This window comes from Dermacentor variabilis, chromosome 1, assembly GCF_050947875.1.
Source record: "Dermacentor variabilis isolate Ectoservices chromosome 1, ASM5094787v1, whole genome shotgun sequence".
In the NCBI taxonomy this organism is placed as follows: Eukaryota; Metazoa; Arthropoda; class Arachnida; order Ixodida; family Ixodidae; genus Dermacentor; species Dermacentor variabilis.
Genome location: NC_134568.1, coordinates 262,916,989 through 262,944,568, shown reverse-complemented (window position 1 = coordinate 262,944,568; position 27,580 = coordinate 262,916,989). Strand labels below are relative to the sequence as shown.

At 48.5% G+C, this 27,580-nt stretch overlaps 1 protein-coding gene across 1 annotated transcript in view; it reads right to left on the bottom strand.

The window, feature by feature from the left end:
• LOC142563742 (protein O-mannosyl-transferase Tmtc3-like) overlaps positions 1-27,580 on the bottom strand; it is a 427,622-nt gene that overhangs the window by 86,985 nt on the left and 313,057 nt on the right. Inside the window, exon 4 of the mRNA XM_075674346.1 lies at positions 19,367-19,633. Within this exon, the coding sequence (XP_075530461.1) occupies positions 19,367-19,612 (246 nt within the window). The 5' untranslated portion in view covers positions 19,613-19,633. The remainder of the gene's footprint in view (positions 1-19,366; positions 19,634-27,580) is intronic.

Below are 27,580 nucleotides of genomic sequence, written 5' to 3'. Positions count from 1 at the left end.
TCTGAGTTACTGGATCGGCAGTGGGAGACACTATTCGCGCCCAGCTTACCTGTTGTGTGGCGATGGCCGCCGTCTGATGTTTAGCCTGCGGAGCCCTCTCCTGTTTGGGGGCTAGAGGCTTGACATTGCGTGCCCAGGATGTTGACCTAGATCTCTGACGACTCCGCCGCCTGGTACGCGATCTCGATTTGGATCTCGATGTTCCTTCTTGTCTGAATTTGGAGAGGGTCCCCTCTTGCCGTTGAGGGAGCTCCGGAAAGTCACTGAGCTCCAATTCTTCGTCTTCTGTTGCAAACCACAGGGGTCGGTGTCGTTGAGCAGCTTTGTGCGCTCCGCTTCTCGGTCGGCCTTGTTGTCGTGTTGGCTTCAAGCGTTTTTTGCAGCTTCGGTCGCCCGTGAAGCGCTGCCCCCCGCAAGCGGCTCATCGCGGTGAGCACTCGTGTCCGTCTTCGGGCTCGAGCGCCCCACAGATTCCACACACTTTTGTGTCCGGTTGCGGGCAAACGTCCGTGCGGTGGCCGACGCTGTGACAAATCTTGCAAACGTGCACCGAGTTGCGGTATGGATGACACGCCATTTCCCCACCGCAATAGTAGACGAACCGCGGTAGGACCGTGCCGAGGAATGTGATGACTGCGCTCTTCGAGTCCCCTAGCATTCTTGCCTGGATTATCTCGATGCCCTGGGTACGGACTCGGAGGTTTGCCTTAATTGTCTCTCCGGGCATGTGCGGCGGAAGTCCATGAATGCCACCTCTGACGGTGCCTTCTCCTGTGGCAGCGTACGCATTGAACGCGTGCATCTTGCCATTGACTGTGAGAGCTGTGATCTTGCGTAGGAGATGAGCTGTCTCTTCCTCGGACGTTGAGACTATTGCTATGTTTTAGCCATGTTTTATGCGCAGTATAAAATGCTCACCCTTTACTTTGTTGTGGCAGGCCGCGATCACTGCTTCTGCGAGCATCGGACTGGTTAGAGTTTTCAACGGGAGTCCTTGGCGCGGGGGGAGAATGATCTTGAAGTCATCCCGTGGCAGTGGTGGTAACTTGTTCCATCGCACCTTGCGTCGGCGGATGGGGGACGAATTCTGTTCCTTCTGCGAAGGCTCGTTCCGTTTTGCCTGCAGGCGTTCCTTCGCTTGCTGCCATTTTTGGCGGAGCGTTAGCACCGTCTGCCATCCCTCTTCGTCGGGTTCTTTCGTAAACCGCCGCAGGTCCTCAGCGTCCGTGAGAAGCGTTGTATTGGTTTCATCTTTACGAGGAGTTAAGGCTTCCGAAAAATCCATGCCGTCTTCCTCCGTACCGGGTTTCGGTTGGGACGGCGCGCCATTTGAGGCGCCCGCTGCAACAGAAGCGATTTCTTGAGACGCCATATGCGTCGGTGTCTTGTGCCAGACGCTGCACCGACGCGACGCGGCGGCCGCCGCCGCGCCTTACCTCTGATGCATGCTAGTCCGACGCCGCGTACCTGGTAGCTTCTTGAAATTGTGGAGCCACCGGAAACGGGCCTAGGTCTAAGAGGATGGTGTCCCTGGGTTCCGTAGACGTTCACAGTTCTGATGATACACAATTTCGGTCGGTTACTGGAACTGTAACCAACGAAAAACATGGATATTGCGGAGCTCGAAACGGGTGCTGCTGCACACCTCGACGCCGCCTATCCGTCCTCAAACACACGACCGAGAACACATACACTGCATACATGACTGAAACTTGACACTCTATGGACACGCACAAAAAAAGAAAAGAAAAGAAAAAAAGAGACTGATGATCATGCCGCATTTTAATCAATACTCTGAAAGGTTCTCGGTATACTTTCATGCTAGATCGGTGCCAATATCGCTGTTCTGTCCCTTTTTCATTTTTTCCCCAGATGTCAGAAGTTACGAAATGCCTCTGCACCCGTTTATATATGTTTCAATACTTGGAATAATCAATGCGCAAGAACATCCACGCAAGAATGATGGCACAAGGCTTTGCTATCGCATAATTATGGCTCAGCTATTATATTGCGATATTTTTTACGCGCTCTAGCTTCGGCAAATGACGTTCCGAAGGGTTTTCTTAAAAAGAAGAAACGGATCGACAGCCAAAGTGATCTGCATAAGCTGAAGAAATTTGCATAATTAACGGGCCGAACCGGCGCACGAGCATAATATGAATTCTTGAGTTTAGAAAGTAACAGCAGGCTTGTATCATCACTGCTCTTGAAAGTAAAAAGAAAAAAAGAAACAGTTCAAGGACAGTATTCTCATGAGCATACGAAGGACCACGTTGACAAATATCGATTTCCACTGAACACCTTCTGCTCTTCCTTTAATTTTATGCAGAGCTGTCGCGGAGGTCAGAACACTTAGCTTAACGCTTCAAAGTCTTAGCCCGAAAAAGGAAATCTCGGTTGACAGCTACATATCACGCATGCACACAAACACACACACACACACACACACACACACACACACACACACACACACACACACACACACACACACACACACACACACACACACACACACACACACACACACACACACACACACACACACACACACACACACACACACACGCACGCACGCACGCACGCACGCACGCACACACACACGCACACGCACGCGCACGCACGCACGCACGCACTTAAATAGAAGATATTACCTTTAATTGCATGCTGACGTGGTATCGCCCGCAGTGCACGAAGGCACAATATCAATGAAGAATTTACCAACGGCTGCCTTTTAATTCTTGAACTGGGGCCCTACAACGTAAAGCTATTCCAACCTGTTCTTATTCCAACCTCCTCACATCAAATTTAAGTAACAGCCGACGCAAGCATCGGGCAGTGACCCGCAGCGTTGTCTGAACCGTCCAATCAAGCGCTCTCCTCATTTATAGGCGGTCACCTTTATTTGCTTTAAAAACGAATAGCGTTGCCTACATTGAGTGGTTTTTCTTTCCTAATTGGCTGAAAAGAGGCGAGGAGCACGCTCAAGTCGAGAGGGTTTCGATGGGGCCGAGCCAGCGCTGTGAAAATAAACGGATGAATAGGGTGGTGCCGGCGTCTGCGATCAGTCCGCTACCGCTTACTTAGCTTGTGGTGGCTGGTCGAAAATCGCGGCGGCGAGCAACGGAAGGTTAAGAACGCCACTAAAACTGATGCTCAGCAGAGTTGGCAGAGCGAGGTCGTATACGTGCCCAAAGGCCTCGATAACGTTATAATGCCACGCGGAAAGGTTTATTATACACAAATAAATCAATGCTCTCTGGCAGGTGCGAGTGCCCGAGTGATCGGCGGGCAGCCATCTTCTATTCCTTTCGGAAAGGGGCAGTCTCCGGCCATTCAGAAAAAAAGTTTTGTTCGGCGTATTAATGCATCTTTAACGCGTACATGTCGCTTTTACGCGGTGAGTTTTCGCGGTTTTGTGACGTCGCGTGACAGACAGGCGAAGTGGGTGCAGCCGGAAAACTTTTGACTACTTTTGGCCAATAGTAGAGGGCTAATGGCGAAAACGCGTCGAATCATAAATAATTATTTTTCTTCTGTTCGGTCTAATCAGGTATAATCAGTGTGTCCAAATCATATCAGTTGGGGAGCTATCGCGGTTTTCGTGACGTCGCGTGACAGACAGCCGAGGGGGGGGGGGGGCGAGGGATGGCTCGAAAATTTTCGACCAATAGTGGAGAGCTGATTGCATAAATGCAATAAAACAGTTCAGTTTGGAATAGCTTTGCGTTCTAGCGCCCTTGTTCTGTCACGTTCTTTGTATTAGTATAATATACGACAAATGGCCTATAGGATACGAACAACCTTTAGTTTTTTTTTCTGTAGTCTAATTGTGCGAAGTATTAACGAGAATCTAAGGCCTGCTGGATGCCCAGTTCGAAGATGTACACACACAGATGATTGTTTCTAGCAGACTTCATGTATGATTTGAGGTCCGCAATATGGTCCGCTCCTGAGCGCTATTGGCGAAAACCCCTCTGCGACTATGAAGGTATGACTTCTAGAAAGAAGTCATACCCGCGGAACACGTCAGTGTATGATTCGCTGAGTTAACACACGTTCTTCCAACTCTCCAGCATTGAATGAGTGGGAAATTGCACGATAAAGCTATTAGAAGGTTTGCCGTACATCCTGGCTTTAGCACAGAGATAACGGATGATTTCCGGCACAGTGGAATTGTGCAAGAGCGCCAAATCTCGTTGTATTCATCCAACAAACCGATTCGTGACGATTTCTAAGTAATTGATATGTTATATCGTCTTCACCTGGCGGCACTGCGCTGCTTCGACAACGGAAGTGAATGCCACAGCTCTTCCCTACAGAAGACCGCGTTGTGATCGTCCTCCCTTATGCTTTCATTCAAAGAGTTTCATATATATATATATATATATATATATATATATATATATATATATATATATATATATATATATATATATATATATATATATATATATATATATATATATCCACGTCATAGTCCGAGGTGTTAAGGAGTAGGCGCTGTAAAAATAAGCATAGCTAAGCATTGAGAGCCAGAATCGGTTCCAGCACGTCCTTCATTCAGATTGAAATCGCATTCGAATGTATTCTATGAAAGTAGATAAAATCTCAAGCGGATGCAGGGACAAAAGACAGCCAGTTCTTTTGCACCAGTTTTTTGACATATTCAAGGAGCTCGATCGCAGGGGGCGATAAAGGCGCACGAATCACTTGATGACAGTCCTTCTGCGGTACTTAGCTATATAGCGCACACGACGTCAATACAGTGGAGATGCATAATGTCGCTGCTCTAACAACTTGCATTTGTCGTTTATCGGGTCGCTGGTTGGTGACACGACTGGTTTCGTTGAGTAGGTGTACCATGATGTTATATCTGCCTACAGAGCTCCTAAAGTAAGTTTGAAACTGGGAAAAAAGCTAGATCGCTTTAAAGATGCGGCGATATCCTCCGAAAATGCTCAATTTTCTGTCTTTTGCTCTCTTTTGTACATTTAACCTACTGAGGTCCTTGGTCCCGAGATAAATGCCATCTTCCACTTCAGAGTCGCTGACCACCAAGGGCACTTACTATAACTGGCTGGGCTGTCGTCACCATCAATTTTGCGGCGAGTAATGATCTAACCTCCTGGCTAAAGGCTGGTTGCAGCATTTCTTATCGTACACACTCATGTTACAAGCAAGCAGAGGAGTGTATTCACAGGACACCGACATGTCCTGTTCAAAAACTGCTATCTCTACTCGATCATAGCTGCTGGAAGTAACGCAGAAAATAATACCACCCATTCAAATCGATAAACGGGTTATTCATAACGGGGCTCCGGACCCAACAGACGTGAAGCAAGCGGGGAATTCAGCCTATCCCAAACATAAGAGGCCGGTCGAAACACGTTGAAGGACTAGCCGCTGGCGCCAGCGAGATGATCGCATCTGAGCTGTGCGTTTGTGAGAACAGAACGTCTTCTGAGCTCGTCACGGCCGTCCTCGCCGCAGAAAAGCCGCTGCAGCTATTGTTGCGGCAAAAGCTGCCAGACTGGTGGCTACTTGCGACACGTGGCTTCGCCCTACACCACAGGCCCGGTGCGCCAGTGACGAAACCAAGCGGAACGTGCTCCCATGTGTCGTGCGCCTTGTGACGACACACCAAAACGTTCGTTCCTCAGCTTGCCCGTGTTCTGGGTTTCCTTGTGGGAGCACCGTGGTTCCTACAAGAGAACCGCGGTGGCCTCGCCAGTAATCTAGCGACACTCCAGCAAACAGCGGACCCTAGTGAGAGGTGGAGGGCGCGGTTGTTGGGCAAATTGCTCGACGCGGTGCTGTCCGCGCCGAGGAGCTTATTCCTGCTGCATCAAGCCGACGCCGCAGGGAGAAGGCAGGAGGATGGGGCATTGCACTTTGTAATCCTCTAAACGGCTTCCAAGTGCCCGGCTCGTTTGTGAGAAGGAAAACGGTAGAGGGCGAAGAGCAAGAGGGGAATGGGACGGGGAACAATTCGATGGGCTTTCGGCTTTTGTCCTAATGAGTGCGCGCCGGCGTAAACAAACGGGCGGGTGAGCTCTGCAGAGAGGAAGGGGAAGCTTGGCGCCGACGACAAAGGTGGCTCGTCGCCGGCGCGCTCTTGTAGGGGAGGTCGATGGCGCGCCTGGGCGCCCCTGAGTCCTTGTAAGCAAGGATGCCGTCTTCCTTTGATCATTACGGCGCGCGAGGTTCCCCTACAAACGGCGCGCCAGATCACAAACACGCAACGCGCCAAACAAAACGTGATGGGGAATGATCCCTAGCCATCGAAGCAGCCGAGGCCTCCGCATCCTCCTGTGAGGGCGCTGGGCTGGGGGGATGTGGGGGGAATCAATGAGGCATTTTGTGCGGCGCGAAGCGGGAGAGAACGACGCGGTGCTGAAGGAGCGCGCCCCTGCGCCGCTGCGAAGAACAAGGAAGCGAGAAGTTTTCGCGAACGCAGCGAATTGAAACTCCCCGGGGAGTTGCAAGGCGCATTGCTAACGATGAGCTCGCCGAGGAGGGCCAGGCGCCACATGTGCTCTCGGTCGGCGCGCACGCATTTCCTTCCGTGCCTGCTGCTGCACGAGCCTCGCGGCGCGTTTCGCGCGCCGGATGAGTATTTCGTCGTCCTCTAATGAACGCCCCGTGCTGCGCACGCGAACGACCCCGCAGACGGCACGCGCGAATTTTTAGCGATCCTTTCTCGGCGCTAAGCTCCGGTAATGAGTACCTGCGCTGCCAAGACACTTTAGTGCCGGTTCGGACGCTGCGCTCTTCATGGGATCTGGGGGGCTCGTCATTATTGCGGGGCCGCGAGCAAAAATCCCGTGAAAGGAAAGCGCTGCTTGATCCTGCGCCCACACGTGCACTCCGCCGCTTCCACACTTCTCCCGCGGCATATACCTGAAGCAAGAAGGACCGTTTCCTTCTCGCTTAAGTTTTTCTTCTTGTCATTTTAAGCTGCAGGCGTGCGGTCAAGCATGTATAGTGCCTATTAAAATGAAGAACAACTATGGCTCCGTATCAGAATCGAGACTACGATAACACAGCAGTTTCTGTAGTCAAGGTACACACTAGTCAAATGCAATTCTTTTGAAACCTGGGTATCTAGCTCGTTATTTCATTTGTTTGTCTGTTGGAAATGCGAGTTTGTAGCACATCTGCATGTGGGCACACGATATTGTAGACGTGGTTAAACATTGTTCGGAGATGGCTCTAGTTCTGTCATCTTGACGCGATGCACGCCTGATAGGAAAAAAAAAAATGTTAAGTCCTCGTTCAGACCACCGCAATTTTTATGTTGGAACACTGTCTCACTACTGAACTTGTTTATGTTAAATGTCGATAAAATCAGAACCAGTCACCCGGTCAAGTGCAGAATAAGAGTACAAAAGCAGCTAGCTAGTATAATATAGCCATACCTGCGGCCACATTAGGCTTAAAGCACAAAAGTCCACTGCGCCACATTCGGACCGCGCTATACAGCCTGAAAAATTGGCTGCATAATTGTCGCAAAATATGAAAGAGCCTGACGAGTTGTCAGCATGTTTCAATCCGTAGGGACTGGCTCGGGATTCTTCGGAAGCAGCTCAGGCTCACTGTGAATTATTTGCGTGCGCTATACTATACGCTTAGGGTGTCACAAGCTAACGTTAGCCAAACGCTTCAAAGAAAGAAAAAAAAAATTTTTTAAATACGATGCAAGATACGGTTTTAAGGCAAGCGGTATTCGGTTTTCAGAGGTTTGGCAACCGATGACCGTAGTCCGTACGTCTTATATTACTAGCTTGTGAAATCCTTTCTCTTTTTAACCTTTTTATATTGTAGGACAGCTTGGCTAACATTAGCTGGGACACACAGCACATCTGGCATTTTTCGCAGCGTTCAAGATGTCGGCTGCTACGAGATTGCACAAATACCTTCAGTGGCATAAGATAAAAGAGAGGGAGAGAGAGAGAGAGAGAGGAAAGGGAAAGGCAGGGAGGTTAACCAGAGGGGAAGATCCGGTTTGCTACCCTACGCTGGGGAAAGAGGGGAGGGGGAGGTAAAATGATAACAAAGTAGAGATAAAGAAAGAAAGGAGCACAGACATACAATCACAGTTGGTCACTGTCGCCGCACACTGTCACCGCACAGCAAAGTAGCACTTGCAGCACTATGAACATCTGTTCATGCTACAGTCGCTTGTCCAATTCTGTAGCCCTTAAATACTGCAACAGTGCCCTCGTCGCCCTCTGCTGCGATGGCTTGTGATGGCGGCATTTTAATATAAGTTCCTCTGTTAGAGGTCTTCGGTCAAAGCGCCCTATCGCGTTTGCGAGCGATCGTCAGCGTCTGACAGGAATCTCCCAGCTTTTCAAGTTTCTGGGCGGAAAGACTTGGGGAACGTCAGTGTATGCAATGTTGGAATTGTACAGGGCTCTTTTTATGGGCTTCTTGAGATACAGTTTGCCCGTACTGACCAACACTTGCCAGACAAATCTTCGTGCTCCTACAGGCTATTCAAGCTCAGGCTCTCAGGGTTTGTCTTGGTTTGCCAAAATGCACATCGACAGTAGCGACTATTGCGATCGCCCGGGACCAACCCATTCAAACACACATTGCGGTGGAAGTATTGAGAGTGCACATTAGGCACGTTGCCCGTGCCCGTTCCCACCATCTGGCAACACTACCGTCAGAAAGGCCGCAGGCATCATTTTGTACCACGATCTCGGATTATTACACCTGCCTTCGACCAGGCTTTACCCCCGCAACTAAGCCATCGATTCCTCCATGGTGTTTGGCTCGACCTGCAGTACACCTCACCATACCAGGAATCCGGAAAAAAATCTGAGCTGTCATCACCTGCTCTTAAACAACTAACTCTGCTCCTTTTGCACGAGAGGTACGCCGACCACGTACATATTTATACTGATGGATCGGCAACTCTCCAGTGTTCCTCTGGAGCCATGGTTTTCCCAGCGAAAACCACCACCATCAGTTTCAAGACATGTCACGCAACGACACCGATGGCTGCGGAACCTGCAGCTCTTCGCGCTGCACTTAGTCTCGTCAGCCAAGAACAACCTCGAAGATGGTGAATATTTGGGAACAATATATGGGAGAAAGCTTGCATGTATAGAAGAAGAAAAATAAAGAATATCTGAGAAGTACAATCCAACAGCTATAGTCATCCAGCACGCTATGTAGCTATAGTACATTAGCCCATCTTCCTTTTTGTACGAAACTGATATACTCATAATTTTACACGCATAATGCGTGTGCTCACTGACTGCGCGTCCCATCAGCAGTGACAGTGGATCCTCTGACAACATATACGCGGCGTTTCGGTCGACTAACGACTACACTGAATAAACTAACGGTCCCACTGCATGTTTTTTTTTTTTTTTTAAGGCGAGGCGTCACCTGGGTCTAGCGCAACACCGGGCGCGCGCAGGGTGCCCCGCGCATTTCCTGCTATTTCAGCGTGGACAAAGAGCCAACGTCAAAGAACTAAAGCATGAGTAAAGCTGACTAAGAACAAAAGACAGGATAAACGCTTCCCTGACCCCCAGGAAGGAAAGCTGCGGTAAAAAGAAATTAAGAAGTCGAAAGACAAAAACCAAACGAAGCACTGTGAGTGCTAGAGAAGTGATGTGAGCCACAGAGGAAACGGCGAGCGGGAGCGATGCGTCTCATTAAAAATGCATAGAGGCGCTGCGTTTCTTTGGCGGAGCCAACTTTCTTCAGGAGATGCGCGAGGCAGCGGAGTGATACATCATGCACGAGTCCCGGAATTGAATGCAGTTCGGCGAAGAGCCATCTTGCATCGCTGATGCACATTGCGCTCCCCGCCGAGCGCATTTTCGTGGCTCCTGCGCCGTTCCGCCCTCACGGCGTACATTTTTGAGTCATAGCTCCTCCTCCACATTTTCCTAACATGCCACTATATACGGCCCTGAGTGCCCACGAGCCAGAGAGACATGACATTTTCTATCACTTTCTTATGTTTAAGTATTTCTTTAAACGCGCTATAGCCTTCCGCTAAGCCATGAGGCCATCTCAGCGCAAGTGAAGGCAATGCCAAATTGGCTTTTCTATTGGCATTGGCTGTGCATATCGCTGCGGCGGAATAAAAAAGTAATAAACTGTTCATATCTTACCCAGTAGTTCTTCAGACTAGTTATAACTTGTCATTTCTATTTTATTACATCTATGAAGAAAAATTACAGGGTCTCTCAGGATCTCTCTTAAGAAGTGAACGGCGAAAGCCTACTCTTCCTCCTTTAATCATTCGCCTCTTTCTCTTCTTTCTTTTAGTCATTACTGCTCACTACTAAGCATTTTTAGTCATTTGTAATCAATTGTAGTCATTACAAGCCATCTTTAGACATATTGGTCATTTCGTAGACATTAGTAGTCATTTTAGTCATTACTACTCATTACTAGACGTTTCTAGTAATTTCTAATCAATTGTGGTCATTTCAAGCCGTCGTTAGACATATTGGCCATTTCGGAGTCATTCGTAGTCATTACAAGTCATTAGTAGTCATTATTAACCTCTGCCAATCTCTGTTATAAGGTTATCATTCACTAACTGTCACTATCAATCATTTTTGATTCTTTAAACTGTCTTTAATATGTCTTCATATGGCGTGACGATGTTTCGGCGGACACTCCGGCGGTCAGGTCTGCTGACACAAACTTCACGATTCGCCTAGAAAGGTGTTCGCCTTAAAAAAAAGAAAAACTGTTTTAGGAATGTTGCTTGCAGTTGGGTACCTGCGCCGACGTCATCTCTACCCGCCGTGGTTGCTCAGTGGCTATGGTGTTGGGCTGCTGAGCACGAGGTCGCGGGATCGAATCCCGGCCACGGCGGCCGCATTTCGATGGGGGCGAAATGCGAAAACACCCGTGTGCTTAGATTTAGGTGCACGTTAAAGAACCCCAGGTGGTCAAAATTTCCGGAGTCCTCCACTACGGCGTGCCTCATAATCAGAAAGTGGTTTTGGCACGTAAAACCCCAAATATTATTATTATTATTATTACGTCATCTCTTTATGATTACATTTTTGGCGATTGCTGCAAGCAATCCTCATAAAGCGCAAATTACCAAGCACGGATTAGCCTGCGGAGCGTGTGGTTGACAGAACAGCGACGAGCCGGTTCGCACGTTTTCCACGATAGCCTCCTTGAAGCTCCACCAGAAAAAGTGTGCTTGAAAGGGTGATTCGTCTCTTAAGCGCTTCGACGCATATCGGAGTAGCCCGAGCCAGCACTACAACAGGCCATTGCGACTTGTCCTCGAACAGCGACCTGCGATCCACCATCCGTTTCATCCGGGCCCAAAAGTGACAGGAGTGCCTGGAGAGGTATCTACCCTTCTAAACAGAAGCTTGCATTGCCTACCTCCCCAGAATTTGGCACCTCGTGGGTCTCGCCGAGTAAGCACCGAGTAAACGGGGCCGATGCCCGGAGATTGTGTAATCAGAGGTGGTCACTTGGTGGACCGATCGTGACATGAGTGCACAATATGTGTAATCGCAAGAGTTTTACCGTGGCTTATAACGCGCGCCAACCTGCCTCCAAGAAGGACAATCAAAGGCGTGGATGTGCCGATTCTCGCAATACGATCGCATTAGAGTCGCTGAAATCTAGCTTGTGAACCTAACCTTTTTAGCCTCTTTCTTCGGGTTTGTCGTCGTTGTCTCACCGAGTAGACGTATCGAGAGCGATGAATGGGGAAGGGGGATTGCAGACAGCTGAGACGCGGAGAGAAAAGGCACGAAGAACAACTGCGACGTTAGCATGGAGCATGGAGCTAACGTTAGCACGTTAGCATGGAGAAGATTGGAGAGGAAGCATTCGCGTATAGCTCTAGTTTATACGCTACAAATGGCGTTCGTGTAGCTCAGTGCGACCCTAATGGACATTTACAGACGTATCGATTGGGAGGTGCAGTTGATCATGTCTTTGCAAGAGGTGCAGACGCGTTAAACGTCATGCGTCACGTTTCGAACTTCTAACGACACACAACCGCATATGCACTGCGACACCAACAGCGTCTAGGTATCGCGAGTGTGATGGAAGCCACCGAGAAGCTTCGCGTCCGCTGATTCCTCCCTCGCTTAGAATCTGTATAAATTTCTAAAGAACCAATAGCTGCGTTGCCCTCTTCACCTCGCACACTGTGACGGCAAACCCTAATTCTTCGCTGCCCTTCTTCACCTCATACTCTAGGACAGCGCGCGTGATGGTACACTACGTCTTCAACCTCCAATGCTTGCTCCGCGAGATTATGCCGCATGAGGCGAAGTACTGCAACAAATTTGGACCTCCTGACTGGCCTTTTGTCACGTCACCATGTTCTTTGGTCAAGGAACATAAGGAAGGTCAATGCTTCAAATAAATACATCTCAACGCTCTTTGGTGTATCCTCCTCAACTCTCCTAAATATGTAAAACAAACCCCTTCTAGTTTCTCCCATCGACCTCCGACTCCTCTTGAGGAAGCTACTTTCTCCGCGAAGAGGCGGGCGACGCTGTGTGCACGCTAACCCTTCGATAAACGCCCTGAAGGCGTGGTCAAGTGACCCGTGAGGGACCGCTGGTTCCGCAGAACCGACAACTATCTAGCAGTGCTGGGACGGTCTCCAAGAGCTTAACAACAGACATACCAACGCACAGTGTCCGTTCAAATTTGTCAGACTCGTGCTGCAGTGCAAGAAGTATGTGAATTGTTGAAAGGAACCGTTAGAGAAGTTAATTTAATCCTATAGTTTCCCCACAGGCAACAACCAGTATATAACGCGTCGTAACTTGTGTTTGTCCGAGGATGCGCCTGTATGTGCCATAGCGACTAGTCAGCAGCAACGAAGAAAAAAAACACTAAGCTACCCACCTAAGTTTTGTTGCCTGTAGCTTGAAATTTGGCATAGCGAATAGATTCTAAAATTCCCTATTGGTTGCCTATTGGTTGCAATGTGTTGAACTTATGGATAAGGTATGATACTCTGTATTTTCTTTCTCGTTCAGAACGAAAATTTGACTGTAAGATATATAGTTTAAGTTCATCAGAGTTATGACCTGGTTGGTTCAAATGCTCGGCGACGGCTTTGGGAAGTTTCTTAGCTGTGTTCGCGTGATGTCCGTTTGAACTGACGTTCATTGATTGTCCCGTTTCGCCAATACATTGCTCCTTACGGAAGGAACATTCAAGCATGTAAATCACATACTAACTTGTACAAGTAAAGCTAGTTTTGACTTCGTGTGTATAATTATTTGCGGTGCTTTTAATTTTAATGTCACTTTGAAGGTGCCTGCAGGTTTTGCATCTCAGGCGACAACAAGCTTTTATTATGGGAAAATAACGTTGGCTGCCTTTTGCGCGCACTAACCTGTCTTTAAGGTCTCTGTTTCGGCGATAGGTAACCCTTGGTACATCCTGGAACGCTTTTCTCAGACGCTCGTTACTTGATAATATTGGGTGGTATTTTCGTAGGATGTTGTTTATGTTTAAGAGTGCATTAGAATATTTTGTTATAAAGGCTGGCGGTCTGTCAGATTCTGGTGTAGGTTGTTTCCTAGCTAATTACGACTGCCTCACACGACGATGGAAACGACAACGCCTCAACCGCAAACTTAGGAAACGTATAGATCAAATTACACGGGAATCTCAGGAGTATGCAGAGATCCTCACGAGGAATAACTGGCGAGGATTTTGCGATCGCCTCTCAGGCACATTGAGCGCAGCAAAAACGTGGTCGATTCTTCGCTCACTCACAGATCCCACCACAACAAAGGGAAAAACATTTCAACAACTGCACATCCTAATGCACGAGTACAGGGACGATGTCTCGACACTCCTCAGAGAGCTAGAGAAGCATTTCATACCCACAGGCCCGCCGCCGCAGTACCCTGACTATCCTTATGTAGGCGAGGCGAACGAATTGCTCGATGCAGACATCACATCTGACGAGGTGTGGGTGGTCCTACAAGACCTACGCCGCAACACGGCACCGGGAGCCGACCACATCCGATTCGCCACCCTCCGTAACCTCAGTGACGCGGATATTAACCACCTCACCCATATCTTCAATGATTGCTGGCGCAAGGGCATGCTTCCCCAAGCATGGCGACACGCCGACATCACACTGATCCCCAAACCGGGCAAGCCTGTTAAGGTTGAAAACGTACGACCCATCTCCCTAACATCCTGCATTGGTAAGCTCATGGAGCATGTACTCTTGCGGCGTCTGCAGCCCTTCCTCGAAGAAAAATCATTCTTTTCTAACTCTCAATTCGGATATCGGGCTCATCTGTCTGTCAAAGATGTGATTTTACAATTGCGGGACGAAGTCATAGGACCTCCGTCGTCCACCCAAACGAGAGCACTGATCGCCTTAGACCTAAAAGGGGCATTCGGTAATGTTGAACATGACCTCATCCTTCGCAATGTTGCACATTTACACTGTGGACACTGTGGAATTCGTATGTACAACTATATCCGCGCATTTCTTCGAGATCGCACAGCCACCGTAGGAATGGGACCGCATCGATCCGGTACGATTCGCCTTGTAGGACATGGGACACCCCAGGGCTCAGTTCTTTCCCCTACTCTATTCAATATTGCGCTCGCAGGGCTCCCCCGGCTACTCGACCAGATCCCTGATGTCGCCCACGCTATTTATGCGGACGACATTACTATCTGGTCGACACGGGGTTCCGACGGAGCCATCCAGGACCGACTGCAGCAAGCAGTCGATACAGTTTCTGAGTACGCGGGAAAATGCGGCTTAAGATGTGCTCCGGAAAAGTCGGAGCTCATAATCATTCGCCCCCGGAGCCGTTCCTCTACTCCCCCTATCACTGTGCACGTGGATGACACCCCGATACCACAGGTTAATCGTGCTCGTATCCTCGGCCTACACGTCCAAGCGGATGGCAGGTCAAACTACACTGTTTCCCTTTTATCCAGACCAGATTGAGCAAATTCTGGCAATGATCCGCAGGGTCTCCAACAGGCGCTCGGGCCTTCGAGAAGAGGACCTGCTGCGCTTGGTGGAGGCATGCGTGATCAGCCGCCTTACATACCATCTCCCATTTCAGCGGTTGACCCAAGCGCAACAACTTCGCATAGACGCAATGATTCGCAAAGCGACGAAGCTGGCCCATGGCCTCCCGAACTATACTTCCACACACCGTCTCCTTAACTTAGGGACACATAACACACTAGGCGAGCTGCTAGAGGCACATTGGGTCAGCCATCCCCAGCGCCTCCTACTCACTCCTACTGGCCGCCATCTTCTCACACGGCTAGGATGCTCTGTCCCAGCCCTTGAGTCTGAAACCCGTCCAACGATCTTGTTGTCAGCGATACGCCAAGCACTAATTATTCATCCATTGCCACGTAATATGCACCCCGAGCATGTCAAAGGGCGGCGCAAAGCCCGTGTACGATACATTGGTCGCATGCTTGCAAACATCCCGGAAACAGATACTTTATACACGCACACATCACGCACTCAAGAGGGCTATACCTCGGTAGTTTTGAATGGCACCGAATCCCTGAGAGACTCTGCTGCAACGCGCGGAACAAATGCCGCTTACGGAGAAATTCTTGGTGTTGCTCTTGCAATTCGATACGCCATCCGTGTTCCTGAGGAAGTGTATATATTGACGGACTCGCAACAGGCATGCCGGGCGTTCCTATCAGGACATGGCATCCCGAGAGCGGCGCACCAAATTCTCAAACAGATCCCGCAAAATACACCAACCACACCTCCCCGCATACACTTACTCTGGACCCCTGGTCATACCTCGCTGCCGGGTAACGAACGCGCACATACGGTTGCCCGAGAAATTTCCCTCCGGGCGACTCGGCGTGGTGAGGCGACTAGTTCAGAGTGGGGGGATCCCTTGTTCCATTACAAAGATATACTCCGTCATTATACACGCATTCGTCGCACCCACGCCGCACCACCGCCGTCCTTCTCGCGGGAGGAAGCAGTGGCATTACGCCAGTTACAAACTGCAACTTTTCCAAATCTTGTCTCTCTCAATAAATTCTACCCACGCTGTTATGCAGATCGTTGCCCTGGCTGTGGCAGCTCGCCCATAATCTTCCACGTCATGATTGAGTGCACTGCAAACCTCTTTCCTCCCTTGCCAACTCTCCTTTACCCCCTACGCAACAAAGAGCTGTGGGACGATGCCCTCCGCGACGGACCTCCCGAGGTCCTCCGAGCTGTGATACAACGGGCTCGAAACATCGCCTGAATCATCTTAGGGACCCTGGACTGAGGGTTCCTCCAACACTGCTCTCGCCATTTAAATATTATTAATAAAGTTGTTTTACTCTCTCTCTCTCTCTCTCCAGTCTTGACACGACATCATAAGTTCTATTGAGAAGAACTTGTGGATAGTTTCTTTCTGCTAGCACTGTTTTAACGTCATTTAGGTGGTGGATATAATCGTTATCTTCGCTGCAGATTCTTCTTATTCGTTTTACTTGTCCGACAAAAATTCCTCGTTTGCAGTGTCGCGGGTGATGACTGTTGTAGTCTAAATATTGCTGGCTATCCGTTGGCTTTCGGTAAAGTGTCTTTCTCTGTTTTCCGTTTTGTATGTAGACCGTTGTGTCGAGGAAGTTTATTTGACTAGGAGAGTGGTGAGCAGTAAACTTAATGCTCGGGCGAAAGCGATAGAAACGGCTAATTAAGTCTGTTAACCCGCTTGTGCCGTGTTCCCATATTATAAATATGTCGTTGATTTAACGAAGATAGGTGCGGGGTTTTAAAGGGTAGGGTTTCAACAGGTCTGCTTTAAGGTCTCCAATGAAAATGTTCGCATACGTGGGAGCGTACGTGGGAGCATACGTGTTCCCATGCTAGCGCCGAAAGTTTGCAGGTAGTGAATAGAATCGAATTCAAAATAGCTGAGCGTGAGAACTAACCTAAGGAGCGACAGATAAACTTCAGGAGCGTGCGCTTGGGGGATGGATTGCGAGGGATTTCGATACCGCTTCAATTCCTTCACTCATGGGTATGTTAGTGTAAAGGTCAGCAACATCCAAAGTGACTAGAATAGCGCGGTCGGAAATGATTTGGTCAGCGTTGATGTCGTCTATAATTCGAAGGAAGTGCGCCGTGTCTTGAACAAAAGAGGGGAGGGTGGTGGGGATGTTTGACAGGTGGTGATTTAAGAATTTAGAGATTGATTCGGTAGATACGTTGTTACTGGACACAATAAGCCGACTTGGGATTTCTGCTGTAAATAGTGCTTCGGCGGGAACTTTATGTATTTTTGGAAGAAGATAAAAGCGGCCTGCTTCTTTTTTCTTGGGCATCATGAACGGTATTCAGATTGCGTGATTAGTTCCGTGGGCAGGAGCTCCGCTATTGTGCTTTGCACAGTATTGCTGTAGTCTGAAGTTAGGTTAGAGTCGAGTTTTCTGTAACGGGTGTGGTTGTTCAGATGTTTGAAGGCCTCATTCTTGTACTTTTCTATAGGCCAGATTACGATACTTCCGCCTTTCTCTGCTGGTTTTATTACAATATATTTCCTTTCTCCGAGTTCCTTAAGGATTTGGTGCTGAGCGGTGGACAAATTTTTGCGTTTCCGGCAATGCCACGCTGACTCTAGAATTTCCTTTTAGATTAGCTTTATGTATGAATCCAGGTCTGGGCACTGCTCGGCTGTCGGTGTCCACGTGCTAGTCTCTATCCTGTTTTCCTACTTCTGGATTATCGAAAAAGAACTTGATGCGCATGCGCCTTGAAAACTCTCTTATATCTTTGGATAGTTCGTATTCGTGTACTGTGTTGTTCGTGGGACAAAATAGTAGACCACGTTTAAAAAAATACTAAAATTTATTTAAATATTATATATTAGACTCTGGGATATGTCTACTATGTTGCTGCAGTGCTCGGGATGCTCGCCTGTAGCAATATCGGTGGAGCTATGCGCTGTAGGGGTTACATTAGTTTTCTTGGGTGGATGTGCAGCTCTAATACATTTAAGGTTGTATTTATCTAGTAATTTTTTTCCCTAGTTTGTACGAATTGTTCAAGTTCTCTTCTTTCCGGTTCAGATAAGTGTATGCTGTCGAGTTGACCCTTTTTTATTTTTTTTTCTGTTGTTTTTTCTTCGCCTTTCTTTCCCTTCTTTTTCCTTTCATTTATTTATTTATTCCATTCATTATTTTTTTCACCAGCACAGGTTTCTGCCGCTCCTTCTATTTCCTTAATTCTCCTTCCGCTTCTTCTATTGCCGCTCCTTCTATTATCTATTATCAATGTCTTAATCCTTTGCACATTCTCCCCATTACTGTTACTGACTTTCCTATCGTCGTCATTGATGACGCCGTCACTGTCGTTGTTGCGGAAATAAAGACGCCTCTAGCGTTGAAAGAACTTGACCGACTTTTACTCCACCTAAACCCCGTATTGCGCTTCTACTGCTACCCCATTCTGAGGTCGCTGATTAATTACGGCTACGGTCGTTTGGTACGTGACAAGTGCGTCGCCTAGAAACCTCGAAAGCAATCGTTTTACCATCAGCCTCTCTTGTAGTGAAGCTAAAACTGAAAGAAAAGTCTAGCGCTCTTGAGGCTTCACAGCTGCAATTTGCTGTCAGCGATGGAAATACCTTGGAAAAATTGAATGAACCTGCTCGTTTGCCGAGAAAACCTTGCTGTCCTATGGTGACATGTAGATACAGCCAGCACGCGTCGACGTTTGTGAAACATACGGCTCCATCATGGTGCTAACACAATGAGTAACCTCAGCATTTTTGAAGCTTTAGAATTATGTGATGAGCGGTCCCGAGTATTCCCCTGCGCCAGGGCTCGAAACAGAAAGCTTAAATATCGTCTGCGGCCAAAGCGGTGTTTATTAACGGATCTGGATTACTCACGGTGGTCATTACTTCCACGTGATATTGTACGTGCATAACTGACTGATTAACAAAATTTTACTGTTAGCACACACACACACACACACACACGCATTTACCATTATTTGTTGTTGTCGCTTCACAGTTTCACACATTGTTCAATTGCCTTTCTCCTCCTTTTTCTTTTGAATCTTCCTTGCGTTTTGTTGTACTTTGCACACTTATTTTCGTAATTGTCATGTTTATTCATTGCGTTTGTTTTGCCTTCTTACGGCTAGTTTTCACTCTTTGTTTATATATTTTCCCTTTTTTCTTACCTGTAGTCTTCTGTCATTTGTTTTCTTCTTTTTTTCTTTTGCTTAACTGTATACGTGGCGCTAGCACTCACACCTTAGGGCGCTTTAAACACACGCTTGCTAGCCTAATTGTTTGCTCGCTCGCTTCACTGATTAATTTACCATCACCACGCGGCAACGACGACGTGACGCGGGGCTCACCTTCCGAAGCGGCGTCCCCCAGAAGTCGTTGAAGAAAAGGTTGGCGATGGGCGTGCTCTGCCTGAGGTCCCGGTTGGCCTTGACCGCCGCGAGGTCGTCGAACACCAGCCCGACGCCCAGCGACGAGGCGTACGCCGAGCAGGCGGCCGCCGCCACCAGGACCGCGTGCGCGGCCCGCGGAGGAAACCGGCGGCCGGCGCACGGACTCCAGGCGCCAGGCCGCCGCTTGCGCCACGGCTGCAGCATGCCGGCCGCCACCCCGGCTGTCTGCGCACGCAAGTGGGAGCACGCGCTGCAGCCGCGAAGGGCACCGCATAGTCGGCCGCACTCGTCCGCTTTACGACCATATAGGCACGCTGTGTGTCAAGTTTTAGAACAAATGGGGGACAACCGGCGCTCTCCTTAGATACTGCTCTTGAACCGTGGCCTTCTCCGGACGTCCCAAAGTTGGCATTACGTGCTGTGCGAGTTTTTGCGTTTTCGCGAAACCTTGCTTCGAAGCACCGATAACGTATTTGTGTTCGAACTTTATTTTTTTTATTTTTTTTAACCACGCGCTTTAGTGTGATATGAGGTTCTCCACCATTTGTTCCTTTGTCATATTTCTTCCATGTTAATCATCCCTTTTTTTCACAGAAAGCTGTATCGGGAGTTTTTCACGTCGCTAAGCAATTTTCTCATTAATACATTTCATCTAATTATATTATTTTTAGAAATTTATCTAATTGATCAAAACTAATTATCTAGTTAGGCGGAAGGCAAAAAAGAATACTCTGACCATCTGCAAGAGACGGCAAACAACATTACCTTTGTTCTGTTCGGATACCTCGCATTTGCATATTTTTAAATCTTGGTGCATGATAGTTGGGGCTCTCTGTATAAGTGAAATGGACTAGCGGGAAGCACGTACTTCCAACCTCTTCCGTCTAGATAATTCTATTTATCCGTCGTGCGCAGTTCAGTGCCACTTTGCAGTTTGCTTGGCTGTGTGGTTAACGCTTGGAACATAAGTACATCGGGACATACGGTCACATTTTAAAGCAAATTATTTCATGTTCGATCCTTTTCGGTCTTCGCCATTTTCTCGGGTGCCGCCGCGCCGTTGTCGTCGGGATCGGTCACTCACAGCAGTGGATAACAAATGCAGAATGGGTTGACAATTGGGCTGCTGCGCCGCTGAGGGACACCGGTTGAAAACCCACAAACAGCCATGTAATTCCTTTTTTATTATTATTGTCCCATTTATGCTACTCGGAGGGCCGCCATACGTACGAAGAAAACCCGGACGAGTCATCTTGTATATGATTCGCACGAAGTGGAAAGTCAGCCACTGGCTATCCCTTCCCTGGCTAGGTCGCGCATCGCATACATCTATCGGATATTTAAGAAATGGGTCCGAAAGACAGCCGTCGCCGTAGCTCAGTCGGTGGACCACGTGACGCATCGTGCGGAGGTTGCGAGTTTGTCTTCCACCGGATGCAAGATTTTCTTTACTTTCGGTGTCATTCGTCTTTTCCTTCTTTTCCCCAAAATGTGCAGATTTTATCGCAAGGTTAACCTTCACGTATAATTCATTCGACAGCTCCAACTTCTGAAAAAAAAATTGCTCATTTCCCAAATGTTTCTTTACGTCTCATATACCCACAGCGCCATTGCAGTGCCCGCCTTGTAGCCCAGTGGCATGGCATTACACTGCTGAGCTCGAAGACGCAGGTTTGATCCAGGTTGCGGCTGTCGCATTTCGATGGGGGTGAAATTCAAAAAAAGCCACTCGTGCACAAATATTTCGGTGCATGGCAGGGGACCCCAGGTGGTAAAAGATATTCCGGAGTCCCGCACCAAGTCGTTCCTCATATTCATATCGTGGTTTTGGTACGTAAAACCCCAGAAATTAAGCGCCGTTACAGTGAGGGGTCGCAGACATATAGAATAATATAGTAGGCAAATATAGGATGGCGTGGCATGGGGCGTTTATAGACATAACTATTTAGAGTGCGCACAGGATAAAGAATAAAGAAGCAGACAATATTCCTACGTTCAAGACCTTTCGTGCGACACAGAACGTGTAATTTCCAGCGCAGAAAAAAAAAAACATGCATATAAGTTTCACAGCAGCAGTTTTTAGGTTCATTGTCTGTTGGCTTCGTATTGCTGTAACGTGACTAAACATTTAGCTCTTCGGTTATCGTTATAAGTCTCGCTCATCGCGTACAATAAGCGATAATCTATGCTGATGTCACCCTTAGAACGAGGCAGATGCTCCAGCTAACATGAGTAATGGGCGGAAGGCTATACATTGAGCATCATGTCATTTGGGGAGCGGAATTAGCCAAACTAGACGTGGCCCGTGCAGATAATACGCATAAAAATATATATATTTTTGAAAGTCCACATTTCACTCGAATTCTTTCGGAACCACTCAGTGCACTGACTGGAGGACCTAGTTCACGTCCGAGTCGAAAATATACCCGACCGTGTACAGCGCCCCGTTCGCGACGCCAAGACTGGGTCAACGTCTCCTCCACAAGTTAAGCGCAAATCAAATTTTGTTTCAGAAAGCTGCGAAGAGAAATGCTTTCGAAGCCTAAACCTGTCACCGTCAGCACGCACCAACCGCATAACTATGTACACGATTCATGTGCGAACGACAATGCATTGGACCTCACGCATGCCCTTAATGGCAGAAATGGAGCGCACGAGGCCAGCTTGATGCAGCAGTGGAGCCATTAATAATCTGCGCAACGCAATTTCCAGACAACTCGCGCTTAACCGCGCGGAAATTGTAATGGCTTCAACTAGAATAAAAAAAAAATGTTAGGAAGAAAGAATAAGTATCCTGAAACCGGAACGGTCCAAGCCACAAGAAAGCACTGCGATAGCAAAGCGGCCGCTCGTGCGCCGAAGCTGTGCCATGGTGTAGCCGTGACGTCAGTGCATGAAAAAGAAAGGCAGCAGTTGATTTATATTATCATTATCCCCCCCTCCCCTCCGCTCGTTTTTAGAAAAAAGAACAATAAATATCGATGCAAACATCATACATTTCTCTTTCGGTTGCGTCCCCAAGATCATATATTCCTCGAACGTTGCCAATAAAAAGTTAGTAATCACCGTGACCATCAACGCTGCACCATTAAAACCAACGTCAGCGTTAGCACGTTATGCTTTCTTTAGTCGTAATAATATAAAAAACTGAAAACAACAACAAAAAACAAGAACACTGAACATTATATATATGATTTCTAAAGTTTACCTTCATTGCTGCAAGCAAAGTGGCAGCCACCACAACAAAGGTAGGAAGTCGTTACTACCTAATTAACGAGCAATGTGTGGTAATTACCCCACTATATAATGACCGAATTTAACGGGCGAGCCAAGCGCATCAAAAAAAAAAAAAAAAACAATCGCGCGCTTATTAGAGCTGCGAAGCGCAAATGCGCTTGTCTGCTTTTAACAACAGAACAAGAACGCGAAGAAAGTGCCGACAGAATGTTTACGAACAGCTTCGCAAGTGCCCGGAGGAGTTCCTGACACGCTTTAAAAGGATGATGGACAGCGTGGCTGATAAAAATGGGCGCAACAAAGACGGAGCGAGCGAAGAGTTGCGATGGCGGCCCACCGCAGAAGAGTAAACACGCTGGCCCCCTCCCCGGGTTAGCGGGGCAAGCTGCGCGGTCCCATCTCACACCATGTATCGCGAGGCCGGAACGAACTGGCGTGCAACATAGCGCCCAAGCCAACGCTTATGTGGTGCGCGGCAGCCTGATTCTCTTCGAGCCTCTCCTCCGAAAGCAACTCCTGCTTCAACCTAGACTGCTGGACTCGCTGCAGTTTTGTGCGTGTGGGAGGTTGTACCTGTCTCGTCTGAACGAAAAAAAAAAAACCGCTCACAAAATGTAATCCGTTGATAAGGGGATATTCGTATACACGTGGTCGTCCCAGTTTCCACCACTTCCGATAAGGCAACGGAGACGATGAGAGAGGGGAGCCCTTTTTTTGAAAGTAACCTGATAACAGTGGAACCTTCTCGATTCCTTCGCCAAGTAGCTCCCGCAGCCGGGAGGGTCACTTAGGCGCTGAGAATTAAGGCTTCCATTACGAGCGCTGAAGAGGGGCGTCATTCCGCTTTGATCGCAAACATACACTCAAGTACGCTCTCAGACATGCTCCTTGTTTCCAAAGCTTCAATTTCGGTTTGGCACGAAATAAATAAGAACGAATCCTTAAGCAGGCAGAAAACAATAAGAAGGATAAAAAAAAAGAACAGATAAACACCAACGAAAGGAAGGCGAGAAGCCCAGGCGACAGAAAGAAAAAGATCTGAGCGCAGCACCGACTGCATCCTGCCCTTTCTTCCTTCCTCGATAGTCTTCTTGAAAACAGCGAAGCTCTTAAGGCCGCCTTCGCCGAAGAAATCTCGTTCACTATTCAAAGCACGAGTCCCGTCTAGAGACGTGCTCAGGGGGGCGATCAAAGGAGCGCTCTTTCTTTGTGAATCCCGCGAAAACGGCCGCTATACGCTACCGGTTCCATCACGAGGCTTCTTCCTCTGCTCTGTTCGCGCGCGGTTCGCGCGCGCTGCGTCTTACATTCGGGGCCTCCCGTGCGCGCTTGTGCAGTGGCCGCGAGACTCGGTAGACTACAGGCGGTGGCGGCGGCAGCCAGCGCGTGCAATTTGAAAAGCAGTGCCGCCGCCGCCGCTGTGCGTGCTTCATTTTTCTTGCTTTCGGGGAAGCACCCTTCGGCCTGGCTTTTCTCTCCCTTGCGCGAAACGCCCTTGGCGAACACACGCGCCGCATGCCACCTAGAAGCAAAGCCACACGCGGAATTCTAATCATTATCGCTATCGGCGCGTCTCCGCGTGCAGCATGCGTCGCGCGGCTGTCAACGGACGTGATGGGACTGTAATGGCGACCCCCGTCCAGGCCGCCGAGCGAAGCATCCAGCCGTCCCCTGGATTTTGCTCGTCGCCAGCGGCAGCCTCATGAAGAGCAAACGAGAAAAGAGAATGTCTGCTCAGAACCCAATAAAGAATGCATTAGTAGGAGAAATTGGTGGATAGGCAGAAAAAAAAAAGGAGGAAGAGAAACGCAGGCCGAGAGAGCCAGAGAGAGAGAGCTCTTGCGTCGATGCCGAATCGTTGCCATAAATATGTAAGCGTCGATCGTTACGACGTACAAACAGGCACCGCAATAGCGTTTGTTTGCAGTTACGAACCGCCCCGCTGTGGGCCTTCAATTGACGTTTTTTTTTTTTTTTCTTCGCCCCACACTGTTTCACTGAGTAGGTGCTTCTTTGTGCCTCAAGGAGGGGGCACGGCCTCCGGGCGGGCGACAACCAACCCTCGGCATGTATATCGAGCAGCAAAAGTGGGAGCGCTGCTGTTATCAACGCGTGTCAAAAATGCATGGCTGGCGTCAAGGGCCGATTCTTCCGTGTTTACGAGCACGCGGACCTCTTTTGGCGCTTATCTCGGCGTCGACACCCTTTCACGTGGCGTGCGCCCGAGAGCCACTCCCCGGAAAAAGCCTATAAATTTCGAAAGAAGAAACGAACAACTCTCATTATGGAGTTAGGGACACGGCGGGAGAACGAAGCAAATTGCTTTTGAACTAGCTTCCTTTCTTTTTGTGTGTTTGGCTGAAGGTGATTTATGGGCCTCTTCTTACCTCCCCGCTTCCCCTTCTCCATTAGATTTTTTTTTCTTTCCCATTCTTTGTATTCCTTCCTGAGTGAGAGAAAATCAGTGTCACGCAATTAATTGCCCAACTTGGCATACAGCTTGGTGCTGAAAGCGTTAGAAAAGTACGGGCAGCATTGCATGCGGTAGGTAGAGCGCGGTAACCAAAATGCCAGGCGTATATGTCGACGCGTTTTGGACTGTTCAGGTAACGAGAAATAGCACAATTGCATGGCTACATCCTAGCTTATTCGTGATGATAACAGGCACAAACGGGGCATTTTAAGTTGTATAATAACTATAGAAAACGCTGGATACGTTGCTCAAAAATTGTCGACGATGTTATATACCATGTCGGCCTATAGGCTCGACACCAGTATTGTACACAGGGGACTCGACCAACTCATGCACACTGCATATAGATGTAATTACTCAATTTTAATGCACGATCAAGCAATCTAAAAGGGTTGCTTTGCAACTGCGGATGTATGAAGAGTTTGTAGTGTAACTTTCTGATATTCCGGTCTGCGCACCGTCAACAGGACGCGAAGCGCCGTTGCGACCAGTAAGGCGGCGTGGCAGAACATCGGCAACACTGAAACTACACATAATTTATATCAACGACGTATTTTCGGTGCGACGCCGTCCGGCGTCGTCGCGTCATTTTGCAAATGCAGCATGATGACCACGTTGAAACTCAGCTAGAAATATGTTCTATTTATTTGCCTGTTATAACTGATGCATGATAGTTGCTTCGGGCCACGACCATGCCACAATACCGTGGTTATCGCGCGGCCTGGTTGACGCCGAGCAGAAGATACGTCGAAAATGCGTTCCATGCGGCTGACTGCTTACGCTGCGCTGCGAAGGCTGTCGATACTGCACTGCTGCTTGACTAGGTCTCCAGAAAACTTTTAGAGTCTGTTGAGATACGGCCTGAGCAAATACCCATGGAATTTGCTACGGCGGTTACCCAACGACGCTCAGACGTTGAAGCACACGGCGTGGCCAATCTTCTATATAGAGGGATTTGGCTTTGAAAGAATAAACATATACACCTTCTTAGAAGAGCGCCCGAGCAAGCGAGACGTAAGCTGGAAGAACGGAAGATCTATCTCAATAATAGGGCGGCGTGCCTGCAGTGAGCCTCTTTATAGACGTTGAAAACAGCACGAGATGCGAACGAAGACGTGACCGTTTTCTGTGGGGAGGAAAAGGTAAGGCGACAAGCGGCTCTGGTGCTTCGAAGAAATATCCCTGCATTCCGCTGAATACGCAAGAAAAGTCGCAAATGCGGCTTTGAGAGCACGGCGGTTGGAGAAGCCCGAATGTATACGTACGTCGGCCACCGCCCGTTTCCAGATTTCCCATTTCACGCTGGCTGTGGCGCGCTTTCCAAGGTAATGCGGCAACTTTAGCCACACTGGCACGGAGGAAATGCAAAACGTAAATATGGAGCACACTCCATAGCCAGCTGCATGCCAATTTTGTCGATTCCTCGAGCCACCGGTGACAATCCGCTTCGCCTGATCGCGCCTGCCCGACTTTATGGCAAGAGCGGAAAAAAATCGGGACTATCATTTGGCCATTTTTGTTAGTTCGAGTAGCCTGGGTAGGTAGGTTAGCGCTTGCTGTACGCTGGCCTCGCGCGCAAAGCTGGCCCAAAGTGAAGCGGTGGACGCCCTCGTAAGGTGATAGAAAACAAACCTGCCTTTGTAGGCAGGTTTGTTTGCAGGCAGGTTTGATACTGGCGCTTTCCCATCAAGTTCCTTTGTTCTGTACTTACTTAAAAATTCCGCCAGAACCCATCTCACGATGGATGTGGACGTTGATGCGATTCGCAGTGAACCAATGTATCGACACATCATAGTATACCACCCCCGAAACGCATCAAAGTATAGTGCGTGTATGCAGTCTGGCGCCTCTCTCATGTACGCTTCTTCTCCTGACACGCTGTGCCATCTGGCGTCAACACCGGGATGTCCGCGAGTGGCGTGTGTGTGAATATATATTATGAGAAGGAAGGAAGGAAAGAAGGAAGGAAGGAAGGAAGGAAGGAGGGAAGGAAGGAAGGAAGGAAGGAAGGAAGGAAGGAAGGAAGGAAGGAAGGAAGGAAAAAGTGGAAAAGGAAAGGCAGGGAGGTTAACCAGTTTAGCTTAACCGGTTTGCTACCCTACACATGGAAGCGGGATAAGGGGGGTGAAAATGGGGAGGAGAGAGAGAGAGCGCAAAACACAGCACATACATCGTCAGTTACATACAGTCGGTCACTCTTGCGCGGTACGTGACATCACTGTCACAACCGCTTGTCCAAGCCCGTCTTCTTCATAAACCGAAGTAGTCCCTTCGTTGCCTTCAGCTGCGACGTCTTCTGTCGGCGATATTTGAAAATAGTTGCAAATATATTATGAGAAGGTTATCAGAAATGTATCTGACGCCAGTTCGGTTTCGCCAAACACCGGACAAATTTTAAATATGTTTTTTTTTTCTCTTCTTTTTTTGTCAGTGAAGAACGGTACAGACCCAGCGACACGCAC